This window comes from Pelophylax lessonae (genome assembly GCF_965119305.1).
Source record: "Pelophylax lessonae genome assembly, chromosome: 5".
NCBI classification, from domain to species: Eukaryota; Metazoa; Chordata; class Amphibia; order Anura; family Ranidae; genus Pelophylax; species Pelophylax lessonae.
The window spans coordinates 73,696,651-73,717,831 of NC_138772.1; the positions used below are offsets into that span (position 1 = coordinate 73,696,651).

General features: G+C 42.8%; 1 protein-coding gene across 1 annotated transcript in view; it reads right to left on the reverse strand.

The window, feature by feature from the left end:
- Positions 1 to 14,977: 14,977 nt before the first annotated feature.
- The window catches only part of SPAG6 (sperm associated antigen 6), a 184,195-nt gene continuing 177,991 nt past the window's right edge, over positions 14,978 to 21,181 (reverse strand). The window contains exons 10-11 of the mRNA XM_082258041.1: positions 17,481 to 17,626; positions 14,978 to 15,205 (exon numbers count right to left, since the gene is read on the reverse strand). Of these exons, the coding sequence (XP_082114167.1) occupies positions 15,136 to 15,205; positions 17,481 to 17,626 (216 nt within the window). The 3' untranslated portion in view covers positions 14,978 to 15,135. The remainder of the gene's footprint in view (positions 15,206 to 17,480; positions 17,627 to 21,181) is intronic.

Here is a 21,181-nt window from a genome sequence, read left to right on the forward strand (position 1 = left end):
GCTGATTTGAGGAGCTTTCACCTTGAGCTGTGTTTTTTTTTACTGTTTGTTCCTGGATTCATCCACAGGTTGGGCACCAGGGATTAGGTATCAGTTAATTTGGATAATAACAGCGCTCTCAGATTATATCAGTTTAAAATTATTACTAGGTCACAAACAGCTCTGCGACTAGAGGATACAGAAAAAAATATATTTTGTATGGGCCCCTTTTTAATAAACCCAACTATCCAAATTAGGAAGCAACATAAAAACCTAACATGGCAGGTAAAACATCTTGTAGACCACCTCTGAGAACAATTATGTGATCCTTGCCCTTCTTCAGGATTGCCATATGTCTGTTTAAAGAATTTTTAAATTCCATGCCGTTGGTGCCTGTAGCACATGTGTTGGGGATGAACAAAATGGGCAACTCTTTCATCAGAGGTTAACAAAGGCCAAATATTAATTGCAATGAAAATTTCTAACATATTTAGTATGTCATGAAGCTCTTGTAGCAAGCAGTTTAGGGAAAGTGCATTAGTGGTAAGAGAAATGGGAGGGATGGAGAGGATGCCATTTTAAGATTAAAGCAACCTTATCATCTACACATAATAAAGAATCCTATAGAGACAGCAAGCAAATAAAATGTATAACATTTGCTGCAGATGTATAAGGTCCTCAGAAACAAGCTTCTCTATCAACATAGATATCTTCTGGAACAATACAGCTGCATGTACTGTATTTCTCTTAATGATACGCTTTAATTTGAACATGAATGTTTTGTTTTTTTTTGTGAATGTTTTTGCACATTCTGGGGCTACTTTCCTAAAGGAGTACAGACTGTTCACTTACAAAGGTGACTATCCTCTGGCTAATTGAACCTTCTCTTAGATGAGTAAATAAGAAAGGTGAGGCCCAGTTCACTTTGAATACCCAATCATGTACAAGGTAAACAGAAAAATGGGATTTTTGACTTGATATAAAATCCATTTCTCTGGTGTTCACTGAGGAACACAGCTCCTGCTGTTCATAACCATTCAAGGCTGGTACAAGGGGTGGGCAGGAGGGAAGGCTGTCCCGGGCATTTGTAGCATGGGAGGCGCTGCCAGGAGTGTTTCTGCGACTATTAGCTGACAGGAGAGAGCGGGATGTGCTCTCTCTCCTCCCCAGCTTATCTCTCCTGTCGCTGTAGTGCTCTTCCATCGGGACTGTCAGATCGGGAGTTTACAGTTTGTTACCTGCCCCCCATCTCCTCCCAGCAAACAATGTGGGTAGGGGGCGGGTAATCAAACTCTGTATAGTCCCGGTCTGACATCCAGTGGAATCTCTGAGCCGCAATTTTGTTCCCCTTCAGCAGCGGCATCTCTTCCGCCAGCTGTCCGTGCAAACGTTTAGAAATCGGCTTCTCCTAGGCTCTGCCTAAGCTCTGATTCTGACATATCAAAATGAGGAAGTGACAGAATAAGATTTGTTTCTATCAGGGGTATTGGGGGGTGGGGAGCGCTAGAAGAGGTGATTTGTGCTAAAGGGAGAAAAGGGGGAAGCGGATTTGATGCTAGGAGGGGGGATTGTCCTTGAAGAGATTATTTGGATGGCGGGATTTGTGCTAGAACAGGAAATCTTGGGGCTGTTAAAAAGGGGCATTTGGTGGTGGTGCTGGGGGGGGGGGGTATTTATGCTAGTGGGAAAGATGGTGAATATTTGTGTTAGGGGTAACATTTTGGTGGGGGGGATTTGACAGGGGTAAGATTTGTTCTTGGGAGGGGTGCTAGGAGGGGTGATTTGGGGGTTGTGCTGAGGGGATGGGTGGGAGGATTTGTGCCAGGAGGGGGGATCTGGGGGGAAGAGAATTTGTGCTATGAGGGGGAATTTGTGCTGTAGGAATGGGGAGGAAGAGGATTTGTGCCAGGAGGGGGGATTTGTGCTGGGGAGATTGGGGGAAGAGGACTTGTGCTAGGAGGGCGATTTGTGCTGCGGGGAAGAGCATTTGTGCCAGGAGGGGGGATTTGTGCTGTGTAGATGGGGGGGGGGGATTTGTGCTGTGGTATGGGGGAAGAGGACTTGTGCAAGGAGGGGGAATTTTTGCTGTGGGAATGGAGGGAAGAGGATTTGTGCCAGGAGAGGGGATTTGTGCGATGGGGATAGGGGGAGAGGATATGTGCTAGGAGGGGGGGATTTGTTCTGTGTGAATAAGGGGAAGAGGATTTGTGCTGGGGGGAGGAGTATTTGTGCTAGGAGGGGGATTGTGCTAGAAGAGGTGATGGGGGGATTTTGGGGCTGTTAGAAATGGCGAAGGGGCGGTATTTACACTAGTAGGGATGATTGGGGGTATGTGTGCTAGAGGGGAAGTTTGGGGGGGGGGGTTAGGCTAGGAAAGGGAATTTGATGGGATGTGCTAGGAGGGTGATTTGGGAGGTTTGTGCTGGGGGGGAAGAGGATTTTGCTAGGGGGATTTGTACAAGAAGGGAACATTTTGGGGGGGATTTGGGGGGAGAGGATGTGTGCTAGTAGGGATGATTGATGGGTATTTGTGCTAGGAGGAGGAAGGATTTATGCTAGGAGGGAACATTTGGGTGTGGAGAGGATTCCTGCTGGGGGGGGGGGGGTTTGGAGAGAGGAGGATTTGTGCTTGGAGGGGAAATTTGAGGGGTGCGAATGTGTGCCAACAGGTTGTTTTTTTGGGGAGGAATAGCTGTGCTAGCAGGCAACATTTGGGAAGAGAGAGGATATGAGTTTAGAGAGAGGATGGGGGGAAAGATTTGTGCTGGGGGGGGGGGGGGATTTCAGCAGGGAGAGATTTGTACTGGGAGGAGGGGGAATTTTTGTTTGTGGAAATATTTGGCTTCCAAAGGGAATGCATGCTTAGGGCTAAGCGTGCCAATTAGTGCTCAATTGTATTTTTTTTTTATTTTGGGGGGGGGGGGGGCTTTTTGCTAACACATAAGGCTCATACATCTTGTGGGGGGGGAGGGGTGCAGTTTGGCTAGATGGCCATGTCCCGGCACTGTAAGATTGGGTTATACTACCCCCTACAGGAGTAGGACACTAAGCAGGGAAGAATTCTGGCTACACCCATGGGCAGTCCCGGGGGGTATACTCCCTCTCTCTGCTATAGCCACTTAGTTTTGTTACAAGCAGTGTCAGGAGAATTATAACTCCACAGAGAGGTGGGTGCTGTGTCTGTCAATGATCAAAGAAATTGACTTTATAGTTAGTCAAAAATCCCATTTTCTCTTTCGTTCATTGACAGACACAGCTCCTGATATTCATAACCATCAGGACGTCCCAAAGCAGTGTTAAACATGAGGGGTGGGAACAACCAAAAAATTCCCAAGGCTAAACATTAGTCAACCAGGCAACAGGAGCTCAACCAACAATTGGAGCCCACCTGAAAAAAACAATACACCCTCAAAGAGGATCAGGTCCTCTTAAACAACAGCCTACAAAACCTTGCGGCCAAAAGAAGCATCCGCAGATGCCAACACATCCACTTTATACAACTTTGTAAAAGTGTGCAAGGTGGCCACCTTGCAAACCTGCGTCACTGATGCCTGATGACTGAAAGTCCAGGAGGAACTAAGCACCCTAAAAGCGTGCACCCTGACAGGGAAAGGAAGAACCTGACCCCTGATGGAATAGGCCTGAACCACCGTCTGTCTGATCCATCTGGAAATGGTTAGAGAGGAAACGGACAACCCTTTTCGAGGTCTATCCGTGAGCACAAAGAGTCTGACTTCCTGAAAGACTCCATAGCTGCCAGGTACAACCTAATTGCCCGGACCACATCCAAGGCATGCAAGGCGAGTTCCTTCGGATGTTTAGGACTGGGACACAGGGAAGGCAAAACAATGTCTTCAAATGAAAATCAGAGACAACCTTTGGAAGGAATGACAGACAGGGGTGAAGAACCACCTTATCCCTGTGAATCACCAGGTAAGGTGAACGACAGGTAAGCCACTAAAAAGGCCACCTTCTGGGATAGCGTAAGAAGGGGAATCTCCCAAATGTTTTCAAAGGGAGGCTTCTTTAGAGCTGAAAGCACCAAATTAAGATCCCAAGGCAGCAACAGATCCTGCACTGAAGGATTCAAATCTCGGACACCATGAAGAAAGGTACACACCAGGGAGTGTGTGGCCAAAGGTCTTTGGAAGAAGACCGCCAAAGCCGACACATGGCCCTTGATGGTAATCAAGGCCAATTTCTGTTCAACCCCCTGTTGAAAGAAGGTCAAGATCCAAGCCACAAAGAAGGAGCGAGGAAGAACCCCAAGAGACTCACATCACGCAATGTACGTCTTCCATGTATGATGGTAGATCTTCCTAGAGGTAGATTTCCTAGCTTTCAACAGTGTAGGAATCACTGACTCAGATAAACCCCTATCCTTCAGCACCTGGCGTTCAACAGCCAAGCTGTCAAAGCCAGCGAATGTAAAGCAGGATGGAAGATTGGTCCTTGGGACACCAGATCCTCCCTAAAAGGAAGCTTTCAAGGAACATCGGCCACCAACCACACCAGATCGGCGTACCAAGCCTGGCATGGCCAGTCCAGAGCCACTTAGATGACTGGAATCCCTTCTGCCTCGATCCTGTGGAGAAGTCTTGGCAGAAGCTTGAGAGAAGGGAAAGCGTAAATCAGACGATACTGAGCACACGGGGCCACCAGCGCGTCTGTGGCGTGCCCCAGAGGGTCCCTTGACCGAACCACAAACCTCTGCACCTTTCTGTTGAACTGAGACGCCAACAGATACACTTCGGGGGTGCCCCACAGGAGACACAGTTGATGAAACACCTCTGGATGAAGGAACCACTCCCCTTGGTTCAACGCCTGCTGACTGAGGTAATCCGCTTGCCAATTTTCCACCCCAGCGGTGAGGGCTAGAATGAACAGTTCTTCCGACCTTAGAATGTCGGCTACCTCCAGAGTCGAAGGGAACACTACATGTGCCCCCTTGGTGATTGACATAAGCCACAGCCGTGGCATTGTCCGAATGAATGTGCACTGGACAACCCTAAGGACAATCCGTCCAATGGTCCTAGTCTGGACATAGTCTGATCGCTCAGAGTTCCAAGACATTGACTGGTAGTCTGGACTCTCCAGCGTCCAGATGCCCTGAGCAGAATGCTTGCTGAGGACACCTCCCCAGCCAGACAGGCTGGCATTCATGGTGACCACTGCCCCATACAAAGTGCTGGAGAACGAAACCACCATATCAGGGACTCCTTCGTGCCCCGACTCAGCCGGATCGGATTGTCCAAAGACTGCGGAGTCTTGTCCCATTTGGTCAGAATTTCCCTTTGCTGGGACCTCTTATGGAACTGTGCAAACGGAACCGCCTTGAAGGTAGACACCATCAGGCCCAGCACCCGTATGCAAGTCCGGAGGGATGACCATTTGTTGGACAGCAGGAGGCGAATTGCAGCCTGCAATTTCTGGAGTTTGTCTAGAGGAAGGAGCACTCTGGCTAAGGCAGAGTCCAGAGTCAGGCCCAGATAGTCCAGCTTTGTGGATGGAACCAGAGCAGACTTCTGAAAATTCAGAATCCAGCCGAACTCCTGCAGTTAGTATTGTAATCTCCAGACTCCGCTCGCAGAAGGAGATCGTCCAAGTAGCCCAGTACCACGATCCCCCATTGCCGTAGCAAAGCTAGCACTGAGGCTAACACTTTTGTGAAGACACGAGGAGCAGATGTGAGACCAAAGGGTAACGCCACAAACTGATAATGCTCCTCTCCCACAACAAAGTGGAGAAAACGCTGGTGACTGGCACATATTGGAATGTGAAGGTAGACATCTTTGATATCGATAGAGGCGAGGAAATTCCCCCGACGCAGTGATGCCACCATTTTTCGAATGGACTCCAATCTGAACTTCTGTATCCGCAGAAAGCAGTTTAGTGCCTTGAGGTCCAGGATTGGATGCACTTTGCCTTCCTTTCTGGGAACTGTGAACAGGTTTATGTAAAAACACTGAAAACTTTCCGAGGTCAGAACCGGGGCAATCATCGCTTGAAGAAACAGGTCTTGTACCGCCCAAAAAGGCCCTGTAAGCGGTCTGGGGACAGGCACAAGTTGGAAGAAAAAAACCTTGCTGGGGGACAAGAGCGAAACTATATCTTGTATAGGACCGAATGACTTTGTGGACCCACCAGTCTTGCACCTGGGAAGTCCACGGGTCTGGAAACCAGCAAAGATGCCCCCCCGATATAGGTAAGGGTGCACCTTCATGCAGAAGGAGCCTTGTCACCGGGTCTGGAGAACCCCGATCTTGGTTTGCCAGACCAGGTTTGTTTGGATCCTCCAGAAGAGGCCCTGAAAGGCTTCGAGCCCTTGTCAGTCGACCCTGAGGGACGAAAAAACTTCTTATGAGCAGAGAAGGTCTACGACGAGGTTCCTTGCCCTTAGTAGCCTGCAGGAGAAAAGTACTCTTCCCCCCCAATGAGACCTTTAATGATGTCATCCATGGTAGCTCCAAACAGGCGATCTCCTTGAAAAGGAAGATCAGCCAAGGCCTTTTTTGAAGTCTGATCCGCAGACCAGCACTTGAGTCAAAAACACATCTCTGAAGCTTACCATCTCTGCAGCACTCTACTAATCAGGCCTGTATGGTTGTTGCCAGACGGAAGCCACTCCTTAGTAAAAGGCACATGACAGCAGGCCTGGAGTTTGCCAAAAGGCACCTGAAGGACCATGAGAAACAAAATTTTCTGGTCTAATGAAACAAAGATTGAACTCTTTGGCCTGAGCGTCATGTATGGAGGAAAACAGGCACCGCTCATCACCTGGCCAATACTATCCCTACAGTGAAGCATGGTGGTGGCAGCATCATGCTGTGGGGGTGTTTTTCAGTGGCAGGAACTGGGAGACTAGTCAGGATTGAGGGAAACATGAATGCAGCAATGTACAGAGACATCCTTTATGAAAACCTGCTCCAGAGCGCTCTGGACTTCAGACAGGGGTGAAGGTTCATATTCGAATAGGACAACGACCCTATGCACACAGCCAAGATAACAAAGAAGTGGCTACGGGACAACTCTGTGAATGTTCCTGAGTGGTCCAGCCAGAGCCCAGACTTAAACCCGATTAAACATCTCTGGATAGATCAAAACATGGCTTTGCACCGATGCTCCCCATCCAACCTGATGGAGCTCGATAGGTCCTGCAACGAAGATTGAGAGAAACTGCCCAAAATAGGTGTGCCAAGCTTGAAGCATTATACTCAAAAAGACTTGAAGCTATATTTGGTGCCAAAAGTGCTTCAACAGAGTATGGCTGTGAATACTTATGTACATGCAATTTTTTCCTTTTTTATTTTTAATAAATTTGGAAAGATTTCAAACATTCTTCTTTTACGTTGTCATTATGGGGTATCGTTTGTAGAATTTTGAGAAAAATAATGAATTGAATCCATTTTGGAATAAGGCTGTAACATAACAAAATGTGGAAAATGTGAAGCGATATGAATACTTTCCGGATGCACTGTAGTAGCCATCTTCCCAACTTCAGAATCTGAGAAGGTTCTGTTCTTTCAGACCCTTCATCTTTCTTCACTGCCCACCAATGCAACTCCTACACAGCTTTACACTGTGCCAGCACCCAGCTCCTACTCTTGGCACCTATTTGAATAATTTAAATGTCCAAATAGGCATCTATCCTATTTTTATTTGGTGAAAATATTAAACGGTAACAGAAATATTCTTGGATATGGTGTATATAAGACTGCTACATACTGTTTTTTTCTTGCTTGAAAGGCTCAGCTGGCCCCCCCAACTTCCGGAATTGGCCTTGGTGAATGACGGGGTGTCCCTAGTGCCTCCTGGGATGCATGACATGTAGTCCCATTTAGTAAGGAGGAGGGGGCAGGCCTAGCAGTGCCTGCATCCGGAAGTGCCAGCAGCTGCCACAGGCAACATGGCAGCGTCAAACCCATGCAGTGCTTGCAGTGGGGATCCCAGCAGCTAAACGCTGGATCCACTGGCTAGGTGAGTATCCTTACCGTGCAGAAGACAGTAAAAGATAAGCAGGGGGGAAATGGGGGGAGGGGAAAGGCTGAAGTTCCTCTTTAATTAATGACATTTTGTACACTTCTCCTGAATCCCCTTGCCTGTTGCTTCATTGCTTGTCAGTTTGTCAGTCAACAGTACAGTCTGGCTCTATAATGATAGACCAAGGAAAAAATATTGGAAAAAAACAATTGTAAATCGGATACCTGTATTGTAATGGCAGAAAACCAATTAGTATGCTGCTGTAGTCAACCATCCAAATAATGGGCTGCACACTGAAGACGTACAACTCCAGCCAAGATTTATTGCAGTCACAGCACGCCGCTCATTCCTACCCCAAACCATGCCCCAGCATATTTCACCCACATCAGGGCTTTTTAATGGGGATTCCCCATAATTAATCCCTGATATGGGTGAAACATGCTGGGGGCATGGCTTTGGGTGGGAATGTTCTGTCATTGCAATAAACCTTAGCTGAAGTTGAAAGTCTTCAGTGTGCAGCCTGTTGTTTCTAAGGAGAAATACAGTGGAGAAAGAGCGGACCCCAGGGCCTTGGAACCTAGTTGATTGCAGAGAATCAAGAAGGAAACAGGCTGACGTGTGAGCAGGGAAAGGGGTTTCGTTGTCTAATAGTATGCTGCTGTTTTGGTTACTATTTCATGCACCACCTAACACAAATTAACCACTTGCCGACCGCCGCACGACTATCTACGTCGGCGGTCAGCCCCTCACAGGCAAACTAACGTAGGGCTACGTTGCTTGCTTGTGAGGGTCTAGGGAGCGAGCGCGCGCCCCCGGGGGCGCGCTCCCGCTCCCGCGTGGTCACGGACCCCCCCGCGCGTGTGACCAGCGGACCCGATGTCCGCCGGTCACTCGGCGATCGGCGGGGGAGAGGGAGAATGTCAGGCAGCTTGTGTAAACAAACTGCCTGTCATTGTCCTCGCTGCAAAGACACTGATAAAACGGATCTGGTATGTAGATCCGTTGATCAGTGTCCTTACAGCTAGAGCCACAGCCAATCACAGTAGAAACCACGCCCCTAGGGACACACACAGCCCCTCCCTTCCAAATAAAGTTAACCCCTTCACTACCAGTGTATTTTTACAGTAACAGTGCATATGTATAGCACTGATTACTGTAGAAATGTCACTGGTAACCCCAAAAGTGTCAAAAATGTCAGTCAAGGGTCCGATCTGTCCGCCGCAATGTCGCAGTACCGCAAAAAAAATCGCAGATCGCCGCCATTACGCGTTAAAAAAAAAAACAACAAAAATGACAAAAATCTTTCCCTTTGTTAGTAAACGCGATAACTTTTGCGCAAACCAATCAAAATACGCTTTTTGCGATTTTTTTTACCAAACATAGGTAGCATAAAACAAATTGGCCGAAAATTTTTAAAAATTTTGATTTTTACATTTTTTTTGGGGGGAATTTCATATAAAAAAATGTGAAAAATATTGCTATTTTTGCAAAATTGACGCTCTTTTTTTGTTTATAGCGCGTGATCAAAAAATCGCACAGGTGATCAAATACCACCAAAAGAAAGCTCTGTTTGTGGGAAAAAAAGGACGTCAAATTCGTTTAGGTACAGCGTCGCACGACCGCGCAATTGTGCGTTAAATTCACGCAGTGCCGAATCGCAAAATACCCCCTGGTCGGAATGGGGGTAAAATCTTCCGGGGCTTAAGTGGTTAACAGCACACATCAGCATTGCCAATTCACCAAAATACCTTTCTTGCCATTACTAGAAAACTGCTACTTCTTAGCTTTCATATGTGACCTGACACCTAGAACACCTTCACTATGTGGTCTCTAGGCGCTAAAAGACACATAATTGGGCTATTTTACTAAAGGAGTTGAGAATGTTTAAACACACTAAATTGTGTGAATATTCACTTTGGTTATGTAACCATGATCAGATAAAATAAGCAAACAGGGATTTTCTTTTCACATGATTTCAGAATTGAAGAAAATCATCACACAATGAATTGTGTAAATATTCTCAACTTCTTTAGTTATTAAGCTTCAATAAGTCGAGTGTCAGACAGTTGATACGCACTATAGTGTCACTACATAGATGAGCAAGGATAAAGATGACTCTCACCGAACTCGCACCTTGAGAAACAGGTAAACAGTAACAGCTGCCTTGCCTCCATTTTTGACAGGTTCCCTTTTTTACTGTCTCCTTTATTCATAGGTATTTTTTGCTGTAGATTCTGTGCTTTGTACAGTCTAATTGCATTAGCTCACAATTACGGTTCAGGTAATTGTCAGGATTAATAAAAAATGGTCAAAGTAATCTTTGGGACGAAATAAAGTTAAATGGGATGAATTAAAGGCAGGTGAAGCCTCCTTATAATTGCAAACACTGAAAGGTATAATTACTTGAAGAGCAGAAGAGTCTGTGCTGCTGGTATAACAGAGCTCCATAAAGACCCAGCTAGACAAACACAGAGCTTTGTTGTAATGGATGGTGGTATATGTAATATATGGCACAGGAATTTCTTAAAACCTCCTATAATTTCCTTTTTTTTTTAATCATTGATTTTCAATCATTGGTGAACTAAAATTCTATGCATGCCCTGCTGGTCAGAAGTGCATGCTGGAACTTTTTGCTCCACAACAGCTGCAGAATTGTTGAGCACAGATTATCACAGACCTGAGAATATGAAAGCAAACCTAAATCCCCATTCATCGTTATTTTTCAGGAATAAAGCCTCGTACACACGCAACGATTGTTGGCCGACTGATCGGCCGTCTTTTGTCCAGTGTTGTTTGAAATGTGCTCTGGACTGCACACTAATTTTATCGGCCAACAAAAACCAACTTCAGAAGTGATGTCATGTGCTGGTTAACTTTCCGTGTGTTTCTTCTTCTCTGAGCATGCCCAGTCTTGCTCATCTGATTTTTGTCTGCCGAAATCTGTACTGACTGACGAACAATCGGCCGTTCTGTTGACGGCCAACAAAAATTTTATAGCATGCACACCAGATTTTGTTCGGCCGAAAAGTCGCAGTTGGTTGTCGGAAGCATCATACTAACAAGCTGACAATCGGCCGATCGGACGTTGGCCGAAAATTCACGGCCAACAATCATTGCGTGTGTACGAAGCTTTAAGCTAAAGATGGCCATACACAGATCCCTAGGGGCCCTGTTAGGGCAGAAATTTGTTGGCAAAGTAATTGCTGCATCCATTCAGATTCAGCCACTGCTCTGGTATTCTGACAGCTGTGGGTGCTGGCTATTTAACGTGGATTGGGGACTCAATAGGTCTCTCTCATAAGTGGGGCTGAACAAGAGAAATCTTACAGTGTATAGCCAGCATTAGTAAGAGAGTTGCTAATATGCAAATTATATAAAACAGAATAGCCTGTTATCTGTGCTCACCCTGCTTTGAATGCCAAGAGAAATTAGGCACGTCCTGATTTATTGAATGGTTCCACATTTACGTGACTTGGAGATTCTAGTCACCTAAAAAAAACAGAAAGCTGGCAGAAAATATAAAGCGTAGAGGTTTTAGCACATATCTGCAGAAACTTTTATAGTCTCTTCTATGCCTGAATACTGGACAGTTCTAAATGGGCAACATCTTCAGATGTTTTTTTTTTTTTTTGCCAATTCCCTCCAAGCCCCTCCTCCACATTCCAATTGGCCCACCACTTTCATGGACTTCCTCATTTGCCAAAAGAGAAATTGGCAGAATAGGCAAGAGAAGTGTCAGAGATTTGAACTCGGCATTAAGTCGCACCAAGGACAAAAGAGCTGCTGAAGGCACATGCAGATCCTTCTGGGTTCCTGACTTCTAGGCGCCTACAGTTTATACATGCTAGTAACCTTTTTTGTTTAAAGTGATACTAAACACACACTGTTTAATTTAAATTGCCCCTTCCATTTCTGTATATGGATGATGGTACTTTAATTATTTTAATACAAAAAAACCATCTAAGTACCTTTTTCCTAATCAATATACAGCTGCTACATGGCCCAGCTCTTTCCCAGCCTGTCTGCAGGGAAACATAAGCAGGAGGAGCATCTAAACCTCTGCTGCTGTTCAAAATAAAATAAAAAACAGTCTTTGGAATACAGAGTAAAAATAAATAAATAATATTAATAAACTGTTTTACAAAAATATATTCATATTTACTATTTTTTTGCAATAACATGGTGTGGGTGGATTTATGCCAGTCACAGGCTGTTTTACGCCTGTCCATGAAAGGAAGTTACATTAGGACCAAGCAGCTTTTTTTTTTTTTTTTTCAGGAATGATCATAATACAAAAAAACTGGGTTAAAAAAACTGGGTTTTTGTATTATAATAATTTCTGAATACAGATCTCGTGAATAAGCTGCGTGGTCCTAATGTAACTTCCTTTCAGGGGCCTTTATCCCCAATCAGTTTTTTAAGCCTATATGAGTTACCTGGATCGCACCTAATAGGGGAGTCAGCAATCACCTGGGGTGCTGTGTTTGTTTATAAAACTTAGTTTTACAGTTTGTATACTCTAGCGAGTTATTGGCACACAACTTCTTTTTTGTTCCATGTGTCACGCCTGTCCATCCTGCGTCTTGAAATAAGAGGGAGGTGAAGCTTCCTTTAAGCTACATGTGAACTCCTGACCCATTGTGTTTAGCTGGTTAGTGGGCATGGAGGAGGAGGAGGAGGGAGGGTGTGGGCTGTCATTTACCACTGTGTATATGTCCACATGTGTTACTCTATAATCACATGGGCTGCTCAGATGGAGAAAATGCTCAGCATAGAAACTTACTGAAAACTGAGCATATACAAAGTTGCCACCCCAGCTGCAAAATCCCTAGCTGAATTGGGGACATGAACAGAAGGTGATTGAGTGAGTATGGGCGGCATGTAATACACCATTTATTGATAGTTTCTAATGATGTGGATTTAGTGACACTTTAAGGAACAGACTCAAATTAAAGGAAACAGTCAGCATAAAAAATATGGCAGCTGCCTATGTTGACTTTCTTTTGATGAGAGCCATCCCTTTTAAATAAATGCATTTAACTAATGCGGTGTTCGGATGGAGTAGACTGGAGGAATCGGTATAAAAGTGCCGTGAGGTAAACCCGATCTATATATATATACACAGTATATTATTCTCTGCTGGCTCTTACTAACCCCTGAATACTAATAAGCTCCCAGGAAACGTAGACATTCGCTGGCGACAGAAATATTGGAAGTAGCTGGATCCGTTAAATGCGATATTGATTGTTCCTCAAACATAAAAGTGCAGTCATATTTAGAATTGCATTATATCATTTTGTTGGGCCCATCTTGTTGACTGCACATTAAGCCAAGGGTCTAGCGATTGCATGACACAGTATATGACCTGTTTTTTTGAAACAGTCTCCATTTGGTCACTCTTGATGCTCTGAAGCCCGCCCAGGGAATATACATTGGCCGATACTGCCTCATAGTGAGATATATGTTATGTATTCCTCATAAGCCCTGACGAAGCAATATGGTGAAACGCGTTGGTGCATGAGGATGATCACTACAACATTATTATCTCATCTGGCCTAAGTTTTTAGGTTCCCAATATTATTGTTTTCATTGTATTTTTTAATCTCTTGTTTTAAATGTCAGATATTCAATAAAATAGTATTTTTTAAATATATCCAACTCCTGGTTCTTGGCCTGTACAGTCCAACATTTGATTGCTCTTGGTTTTTTCAAAATAAATTTTCACTTAGCTTAGTAAATGAATAACTCTAAATACCTAGTCATGTGCATGGAGTTTGCATGCGCTCCTTACTGGATGAGCTTTTTTCACACAAAACAAAACATACTAGCGGGTAAACTTTCTTCCTCCCGGACTGGCCCTAGTGTGAGAGTATTGTAGGGATATAAGATTGTGAGCCCTTCAGGGGGACAGAAACTAATATGTAAAAGTAATATGTTGGTGCTAAAAATACATACATATTCATGTTTGGGTTGATAGAAATCCTCATAATAAACATTAAGGTAATGAAAAGTGTGCAGTTTATGACCCTTGAAAAAAAGAATACTGTAATACACACTAGCCTGTCTAAAGCATACAAAGCAAATTACAACAGATGAAGCTGTTCCTAAGACCTCTGCAATCCTCTGGTCCAGCTTGAAGGTGCCCACTCCTTTGGTGTTCATTTATTCAATACACAATTCTGCAAGGTTCTGCAGCTGCACACCACTTCCAAAGCATAAAATCAATTTAATTGTTCAGCACAAACACACACACACAATCCATCTAGGATCCTCTCTCTAACATGTTTCAACCTCTACTGTGGTTTAATCATAGAGCCAGAGGATGAAACATGTTAGAAAGAGGATTCTGGTGGATTGTCTGTGCTTGTACTAAACAAAAAAGTTAATTTTACCCTTTGGAAGTGGTGTGCGACTCCAGAACCTTACTGCCAATGCAATTGTCTCATATAAAACAGTTAAAGCAGGTGTAAACCTCTGACATGAAATATGAACAAAGCATATCCCTCTATGGTGTATGATTGTCCCAATCCAGAGCACTAAGTGTATTTTGTCTGCTGCCTCCTTTTTCTGCTATTTGTCACTTTTGACAGTGTTTTCTTGACACCAAGAGAAAAAGGTGACAGGGGAGTCTGTGATTGACAGCCTCCGCTGTGTTCCTGTGTGCTGTGTGAAGTGGGTATGTCTCTTTCCTCTAATCAGCTTTCAGAGCTCTCCTCACTGAACCCTGCAAAGGGTAACTTCAGCTCCCTATCCTCTGCTTTCTGAAAGCTTAAACAAGCTGTAAAAACTCTGCACTTTGAACAGCTATAGAGAAGAGACGGTGCAGATAAACAGGTACAACTAGTAAGCTAGTCACCTTGGTATACCTGGGTATACTTTAAATTCCAGTTGTACAAATTTCATTAAGAGATGTTAAACAAAACATAAAATTTAACGTAACTAAGTTCAATGTTGAATAAAGGAAAACTGTCAGAGCAACAATTGACTAGTCTTTTTATTTTTTAAGTCTTATTTGCAGAGAGAAAACCAAGCAATGTACTGCTTGAAGATATTAAACATTGTAGTGTTTTTTTTACACACAGCAAAGAGTCTGTATAAAATGTTTTATATAGCTCTATAAGGTATATATTCAGCTTCTATAATAAAAATAAAATATATAAAATATATTAGAAAAATTCAGGAAAGAACAGGTTGGTAATGGTCGACTCTCTCCAAAAGCGTCTGAGAATATCCGGGGGAATAGTACCTGAAAAATAGACATTAAAGTGAATGGACAATTAAAACGAAAATTTGTAATATTTGGACTATATTCACACTTGCGAATGTGCCTGGCACTGAATTAGCTGCAGGAGTTGTCAGCCTCCTGTTGCTTTTAATGGGACTGTCTCTCGCAGCTAATCGCCTGGAGCCCCTGCTGCGCTGTTTAGCCCTTTCGCAGGTGTGAATGTGGTCCAAAGCAAATCTGTGTTTTTTCATCTCAAATATAAAGTAAGGACAGTTCTTAATAGAAGACATCATAACGGTGTCGTACCATTCATTTTACACCCTTCCCTACAAACTGCCATCAGCATCAACCCAAAAGCCCAAACTTTTGATACTGGAAGAATACACAAACCTCTTTCACCCAAGGCAGATTTAGTGCAGCCAGTCACCAATCTTCGGCAACCTAACCCTGGTCAAATGCTGACTTTCAGAAAGTCAGTGTTAGCACAGAATATTAGGGGAATCTAAAAGTTCTGTGCAGGGGGTAAAATAACCAAATAAAGGTATGCTATTGCATCTTATGATACCTTATATTCATATATACTGTACATTATATTCAATATGTCTGTAAAGGATCTTTCTTATCCAGGTCATGGTATACATTGCAGTAAGTGGTCACATTCAACTGGATTTGTGGGCTGGATAAGTTGAAGATACCCCAGTGGCAGAGCGTCTTCAATATTACAGGAGAAGTTCAGTGGGAAGTAACGAGCTCTACTAGCTGTGCTGCAAGATGTCAGTCTCAGGGAGGTGTGTTACCGCTGTTCAAAAGGTAATTAGAGCTTGTAAAAACCACTGGCAACTGGATTTACATTTTATATCATACCCACAGTGTGCACCATCTTCATCTTAATGAGTAGTTGAAGTAGTGTGATATTAAAATAATAAAGACTTCTGATCAACCAAGATTAAGTATATACTGTGAAACAACATGTAGCCCAATGTGCTGCTGCTGCTGAATTTTTTACAGTATCCACGTTACACATTACAAATAAATGAATTTAGTGAATCCAGCGCTGCACCAATCTACAAAAATAATAATAAATAACAAATATATAAATATCAATAGACATTAACTAATAGTCCATAATAAATGTGACTCCACACAAAAATAGACCAAATTGTCTGTGACAACACAAAGTTCTTGAACCTTCCAATACCTGAGAAGGTCAAACCTATGAGGTGAGCTGCTAGTGGTGGTTGATTGAGTATCACAAGGAGTGGTGGGGTCACACAGAAGGTGTATTGAACGATTTAAGAACTTGGTGTCGTCACTCTTCTATTTGGTGTGGAGTCACATTTATTATGGACTATTAGTTATTGTCTTTTGATATTTATATACGTGTTATTTTTGGAGATTGGTGCATCGCTGGATTCACTGATTACATTTTTTTGAAGTAGTATAAAACCAATACCAGAAACGTGCCTTCAGCGATCTCCACTTGAATCCCCTTTTATAACCAATAGTGAAGGAGTGGAGGGGGGATCACATGCCAAACTGTGACCACACACTGTCATATAAGTTCCCACAGGGGTTGATTTACTAAAGGCAAGTAGACTGTTCACACTGCAAAGTGCAGTTGCTCCAGAACTTAGTAAATGAGGTAAAGCTTCACTTTGCAAAGAATACTCAATCACATGTGAGAAAAATTTAAAAAACAGCATTGGTGCATGCACATAATTGGATGATGGAAGTCAGCAGAGCTTTTGCTCATTTACTAAGCTCTGGAGCAACTGATTTTGCAGAGTGCACTTTGCAATGTGCACAGTCTATTTGCCTTTAGTAAATCAACCCCATAGAAACAAAATGAAAAGAAGTGAGCTGGGGCAAAACTGGGTTCATAACTGGGCTCAGGACGTTTTGGGTTTTTACCTTCTGACAATAAGGGGTTTAGACAAGGATCCTGGTTGCTATGGGCTACAAGACATTTTCTTGTTAGCATATTTGTTCATACATAAGTCCCTAAGTGCTTTTCTCAAAAAAAAAAAAAAAAAAATACATTTTTTTTCTGAAATTGCTCTGTGAAGTTATGTTAAGCATTCAGTTTAAATACAAATCACTGGTAGTGAAACTATTCTTTGATTAAGTAGAAAATTGCTATTTAGATGCATTATACATATGTTCTGAGAATAGAAACATTCAAGACATATGTTACTAGTGAGCGTGTTTCTCACTTCCAAACTGGCTACCTGCCACATGCTTTGCCTTAACTGTACAGCAAGGAATCATTTTCAGTAGTCTGAACATCTATCTGTACCTGACAATCTCCTCGGGATAACAATTATTGATAGTGTTGATGTACTCTTGGAGAGGTGAACCGGGGTCTGCTGAGATCTCTTGAATCTTTTTAAGTCCACCACTTGTTACAAAGAGCCGCCGTGCTTTGCTGTCATGTGGAAGAACCTGGAAATGAATAGAACAAAACCATAAGATTGCTTGGAACAATACATACAGGCGTGTGGCCATCTCTGATTTCAAAGCATGACTGCATACCACTCTGGATTACAGCTTAAAAATGTCAACACATTTACAAATATCTTGAAACATTTTTTTCTTAAATGATGTCCCGACAATGGAAAGAAAAGGAGACCCCGAGGCTTGCACATTTTCTAGTCCAGAGACATGAAAATGCAAAAAAATAATGAACGAATCCAGCAATGGAGGAAACAACGCTTATAAGGTACAGGGAGTGTTTTCAGCATAAAATGATTGTGAAGACCTCACCTAAGTATCCTGTTTGTTGTGAAGGCCACATTGTTAGTGGGGGACAGAGCGAAGACCGAGCATATGAAAGAAGGAAGGAGTAGAGCAAAGACATAAAGAGTCTGTTCAACAAAAGCTGAAAGAAAATGAAACAGGAGACAGGATGAGGACAAAAAACAGAAATCAGAGAAGAAAATGTGATTCAATTAAAAAGCAAAATAAGAAGGTAAAGCATGCAAATTGAAAATATCAGAAAGTGTAGACTTAAACAGAAGATACAGGTAACAGCAACTGTAAAACGAAGGTGTTAGAATAAAGCTAGGATCCTGTGATATATTCTATTAACTGTATGGGGTTGATAGCTGTTATACAAAATCAAAATCTAGAAACAAATTTTAATCAGTGCAATCTAAAAACAATATCTATGAAGTGTATAGTGCATAAATATCCGGCTGCCAACACTGTATATGTGGACCATTTCACATAGACATAATAAATAAATATCAAATAGTGCTGCACCAGAAAAAAACTGCAAAAGGTGCTAATAATTCAACAAAAATGGCATCAAATAATAATCACATCAAATATTAATAAATGATGGGAAGAAATAGTCCATAAAGTGCTAGCAATATTAATATTAATCAATAATGTAAATAAATAGTCCATAAAGTGCAAAAAGGTTTAAGGTGCTAGCAATAAAGTTATTATTAATAAATACGATGAAAAATATTACAATGATGTGCAAAAATAGTCCATAAAATCTCAGTGGTTGATACTCCAGTGCAAAAATCCATAAAGTGCAAAGTGCTCTGTGCTTCTCTACCACCCCTATGGATGAGCCTCTCACCTTACTATCTGACCTCTGTTTCACCAGCAGGTCAGATAAAGCAGTTCCCCATGTGGGGGATAGATTCCTCTCAAGGAAAACAATCCATATAAAAAGGCAGAAAGGAAGAAATCTAGTGCTCTCTGTCATTTTGGAATCACCATGCAGTTTATTAAAAGCAACGTATACTCACAAAATAGGCACAAGCAGCTGTGCCGGCTTTAGACATTCAATGGCTACCATGGCCACAGTTTGAAATAGACAAACATGCTCCACCCCCTATATGCGTTACGTCAGTATTGACTTCTACAGTAGGGGGTCACTACATTTCCTATTATGCCCATGAACTCTGCAGTGTAGTTGAGCATCATGGGAAATGTAGTTCCAAAACATCGGGGGTGCCAAGGTTCACCATCACTGGTCTAGGATAAGTTTAAAGATGCTACCACACATACGCAGTAATGCACCCAGCTCTTAGTAGACAAGATGACTGGATATTGGGAACCACACATGTATGGAATCACTTCCTTTTTGGGGGGAAAGGGGAGCAGAGTGATAGGAGGGCTTTCTAGAGACAGGTGGCGCAGATTTATGAATTGTATGTATCTCCAGCGCCAATTGTGGCACCCAGTGCCATTATGATGGAACACTTAACCTATTAAACTTACTAATATTAATAATTTTATTAATTTTAATTTAATTTTAATATTACTATATTATTACTTTGAAAATACAGTCTGTATATTGGGCTGAAACTAAAGGGAACACTTTAAATTCAATTTTACTTCCTGTATTTCTGCTTTACATGATTATAGAATAATTAAAGTATATTAAAGGATAAGCGCACTATGCAAGGCTGGAGGCAAAGGGAGACAAGCTGTACAGAAGTCTGTGGAGCTGTAATGTGCAGATGCAGCTAGGAAAGAGGAGACGTGTGGCACTGGATGTAAATGACCACCGGAGGCCATGGCCATCGGATTTTGTTAAGTAAATATCTGTGGTAGAGGAGAGTGGGACTGTCTTATTTTTAGTTATCACTAAAGCAAGAAATGAGGAAAAATCATTCATTTGCAAAATCTGTTCCTATGAATACTCTCTACGATGGGAATTCCATACAATTTGGAGAGATTTTTTTTCTCATTTCTTATGGCGTCACCAGGACAGGAAGTGAAGAGAAAACTCCCCAACAGGACAGCAAAAAAAAAAAGTTAAACCTTTACATACACTTGAAAAGTCATTTTGACCTAAAACATATTTCAGTTTTGTAAACCTCCTGGAAAATTCAGAGTGAAATCACGAACCAAGTAAGCAAATAAGTCAAATTGGAGACACATTCCAACACAGGGAAGGGTTGCACAGTGTAGGAGAAGATGCCTGTAGCAACTGTAGTGCCTATCCCAGAGGAGCTGCTGAATTATTTTGCGAATTCTCTGCACACCTGAATATGACATACAGTACCTCGCTCACTCAGCACTTACTGACACACTTTGAGGTATTTCAAAGATATTATGAGGCCAACAATAGCCTAAATGAAGGATTAGCAAAATGGTTACTCAGAGATATCAGGTCTGGCAAAACAAATAACAGTTCCCAGCAGACAACAGAATTATTTGTGCAATGCTATTCTCCCACCAGACCAAGGGCACCCTCCACTGGGTCTCAGGGCACGTACTCTGGTTCAGCTCAAGTCGTCAGATAAGGATAGGAATTGCTGTTATGTCTCTCTTTCAATCCTGCTGAGCTATTCCCCGTAGTGCTCTCCAGTTGTCTGATCTCACTAAGTGGCCAAATCCCAACTCACACCCTCCCAGGCAGAAGGTTTCCAGTCTCTTTGCTCTTGGAGTTCTTCTCCGATTGTGGTCATCTATGGCAGGGATCTGTTCAGCCAGCAGCTGCAGCTCAGTCTTTTCCCCACATACCTGCTTGCTTCAAGATTATTCTTCCCTTTCCTCTCTGCTTGCTTTGTTGCATCAGCCAATCACTGTCCTCCAGGCTCAATCAGTCCCCTGCACTTGAGACACTCCACAGATGGGTGCCGCAATTGGGTCTCCTTAAAGAGCATGTAAACCCAACATTTCATATTGATATGTGTCTGCTGTACTATGTTGAAGTCAGCTTGCTCGCCTCCATTAATCAGACTTGTCATGAACCCCCCCCCCAGCATAGCCCTTTACTGGAAAGATCAACGTGCTGCTGTGTCTTCTCACCCAACTCTTATGCAGCTGAGAACAGAGGGTTTGTGATCACTTATAAAAAGGGGGAAAAAAAGTATTTCTATTTTTTTTTTATCTATACATAAATGTTTTGCCTTTCATTTCTATTATTAAATTAATGGATTGTTTTACAAGGTGATTGTTAACAATCACTTAAAAGATGGCTGCAGCAATACATATTCAGTTTAACCCTGTCCACACTGCAGAAGGATAATA